The sequence below is a fragment of the Pipistrellus hanaki genome, assembly GCF_964339955.1.
Source record: "Pipistrellus hanaki genome assembly, chromosome: 2".
Classification (NCBI taxonomy): domain Eukaryota; kingdom Metazoa; phylum Chordata; class Mammalia; order Chiroptera; family Vespertilionidae; genus Pipistrellus; species Pipistrellus hanaki.
In genome coordinates this window covers 59,281,058-59,283,037 of record NC_140504.1, presented here as the reverse complement: position 1 = coordinate 59,283,037, position 1,980 = coordinate 59,281,058, and the positions used below count along the sequence as shown (strand labels likewise).

Below are 1,980 nucleotides of genomic sequence, written 5' to 3'. Positions count from 1 at the left end.
GCTTCGCCCACTCATTCACAGAAGCTGGTATGGATGAAAAACGTTGTTACAACAATAGCCGAAACCCTCAAACATAGCTCTCTGGACTTTCTGGGAGTCAGCTGCTGGAGTATTTGGCTATAGGTTATCAGACAGCTGTTGAGACAAGGGATGCCAATATCCCACTAAGAGGGAACTTGCTCAGCCTGTTCTCACTGGCATGGTCCACCACACCCATAGTGGAGCTGTAATAAGGAAGGTAATCCAGGTCCCATGTCTGTAGGGAAGGGGAAGGGGCATATGTATGAGCATCCTTTCCTGGACAACTTTGGAGGATGTCCAGGCCAGGCTGTCTTTGAGCTTAAATTTCTCCCAGGACTATCTGGAGTCTCTGGATTGGAGGTGAGGGGGTGGGGGGAAGGAAGTGGGCTCTTTTAGAGGGTCATAAGAGATCACTGTACTTAAATTGTTCTGTGGAAAACATGTGTCCTGGCTCTTCCAGTCCCAGGTGCTTCAGGAGCCGTAGGCCTTGGTGAAGATATGGCTAAGTCCAAGAACCACACCACATACAACTAGTACTGAGAATGACATAGAACAGCATCAACAAACCCGGATCACAAATATATGACTGTCTTAAGGGGGTGTACCCTAAGTTCCTAAGGAACATGTGCTTTGCCAAGAATCACAACAAGAAAGACCTGGAGAAGATGCAGGCCAACAATGCCAAGGCCATGAGCATATATGCCAAGGCTATCATGACCCTCAGAAAGCACAAGACCCCAAAGGATGGCCATCACAAGCTCAGCCAACTTGCCTATATCACTTATCCCAAGCTTGGGAAACTTGCTCGTGCCCACATTGCCAAGGGTCTCAGGCTCTGCTGGCCAAAGTCTAAGGCCAGGATTCAAACCAGGCCCCAGGCTGCAACTTCAGCTCAGGCTCAAGCTCTGGATTCCAAAGGCGCCCGTGAACCTATGAAAGCTGCTCAGTGGAGGCCAATGTCTGCCAATGTGAGGACTGAAGGATTGGTGTGACTCCTAGGCTGCTGCTGTTTTTATAAACAAATCTGGGCAGGTTCTGTCAAAAAACATAAAACAAAACAAAATGTCCTAAAGACTGATCTTACTGGAGCCAGAATTAAGTGACTCTTAGGTCAGAATTTTTTTAAAATGAAAGGGTGGGTAGTCAGCAGTTGGAATCAGTGAGTTGCAGCCAGAATTTGAAAGTAAGCAGGGATTCTCACTGTAAACTGAAACCAAGTTGTAGCCTGTTTAAAATGCTAAGCCCTCATTCTTGGAAGCATGCAAACTTGAGGGCCTTCATGGGTTTTTTTTGTTGTTGTTTTTTTTTCCTTTTCTTTCTTTCTTCCTGTTCCCATACTGTGCTTAGCTGCCTATAAGAGATGCAAGGCACATTCTGGGACATCTTACCTTTTTTTCTAGGGATTGAATCACCCAAAACCCTCAGATTGAATTCCAAGAGCTCTGATTTCAGGGACTTTCCAAAACCCAATGAGTGCAAAGAAATGGAGAGTAAAACTTTAAGCCAAGAGTAATATTTTCTCTTATTTTGATTGAAATGTGGAATATTGTCAGGGTGAGTACACAAATAGAACCAAATGACCTTGTCCATCTGAAAAGGTCCCTACATATCTCATTGCTTAAAGTGAAGAACCCTACGTAATTCTTTTTTGTGTTCCCTATCATGTCAGTGAGTAAGAAAGCAGTTCTGAGAACCCAATCCTGAGACTCACTATTCACAAAATCCTCAGACATGAAGGCCAGCTCCAGGCATGGTATATAAGGCCTTCTAAAATATAAACCCTAACAATCTCTGAAATCTTAGCCCTTATCACATCTGTAGTTTCCCAAACAGTGGATGACACAGGGTGAGTACTCAGTACAAAGGTATGAAAGATAAAGTCTTCCATCCGGATAATACCTTATCTTTGAAGGACCATCATCCAAGGCTATAAAGCCTTTTCTCACATCCCTTTCTTTC

At 44.3% G+C, this 1,980-nt stretch overlaps 1 protein-coding gene across 1 annotated transcript; it reads left to right on the top strand.

Moving 5' to 3' along the window:
- Positions 1-644: 644 nt before the first annotated feature.
- On the top strand, positions 645-1,013 carry LOC311615102 (large ribosomal subunit protein eL29-like; the record flags this gene model as incomplete). The annotated part of the gene is made up of 1 exon (XM_084870327.1): positions 645-1,013. One exon carries the CDS (start codon positions 645-647, stop codon positions 1,011-1,013), a length of 369 nt encoding a protein of 122 aa, XP_084726453.1.
- Positions 1,014-1,980: the final 967 nt, after the last annotated feature.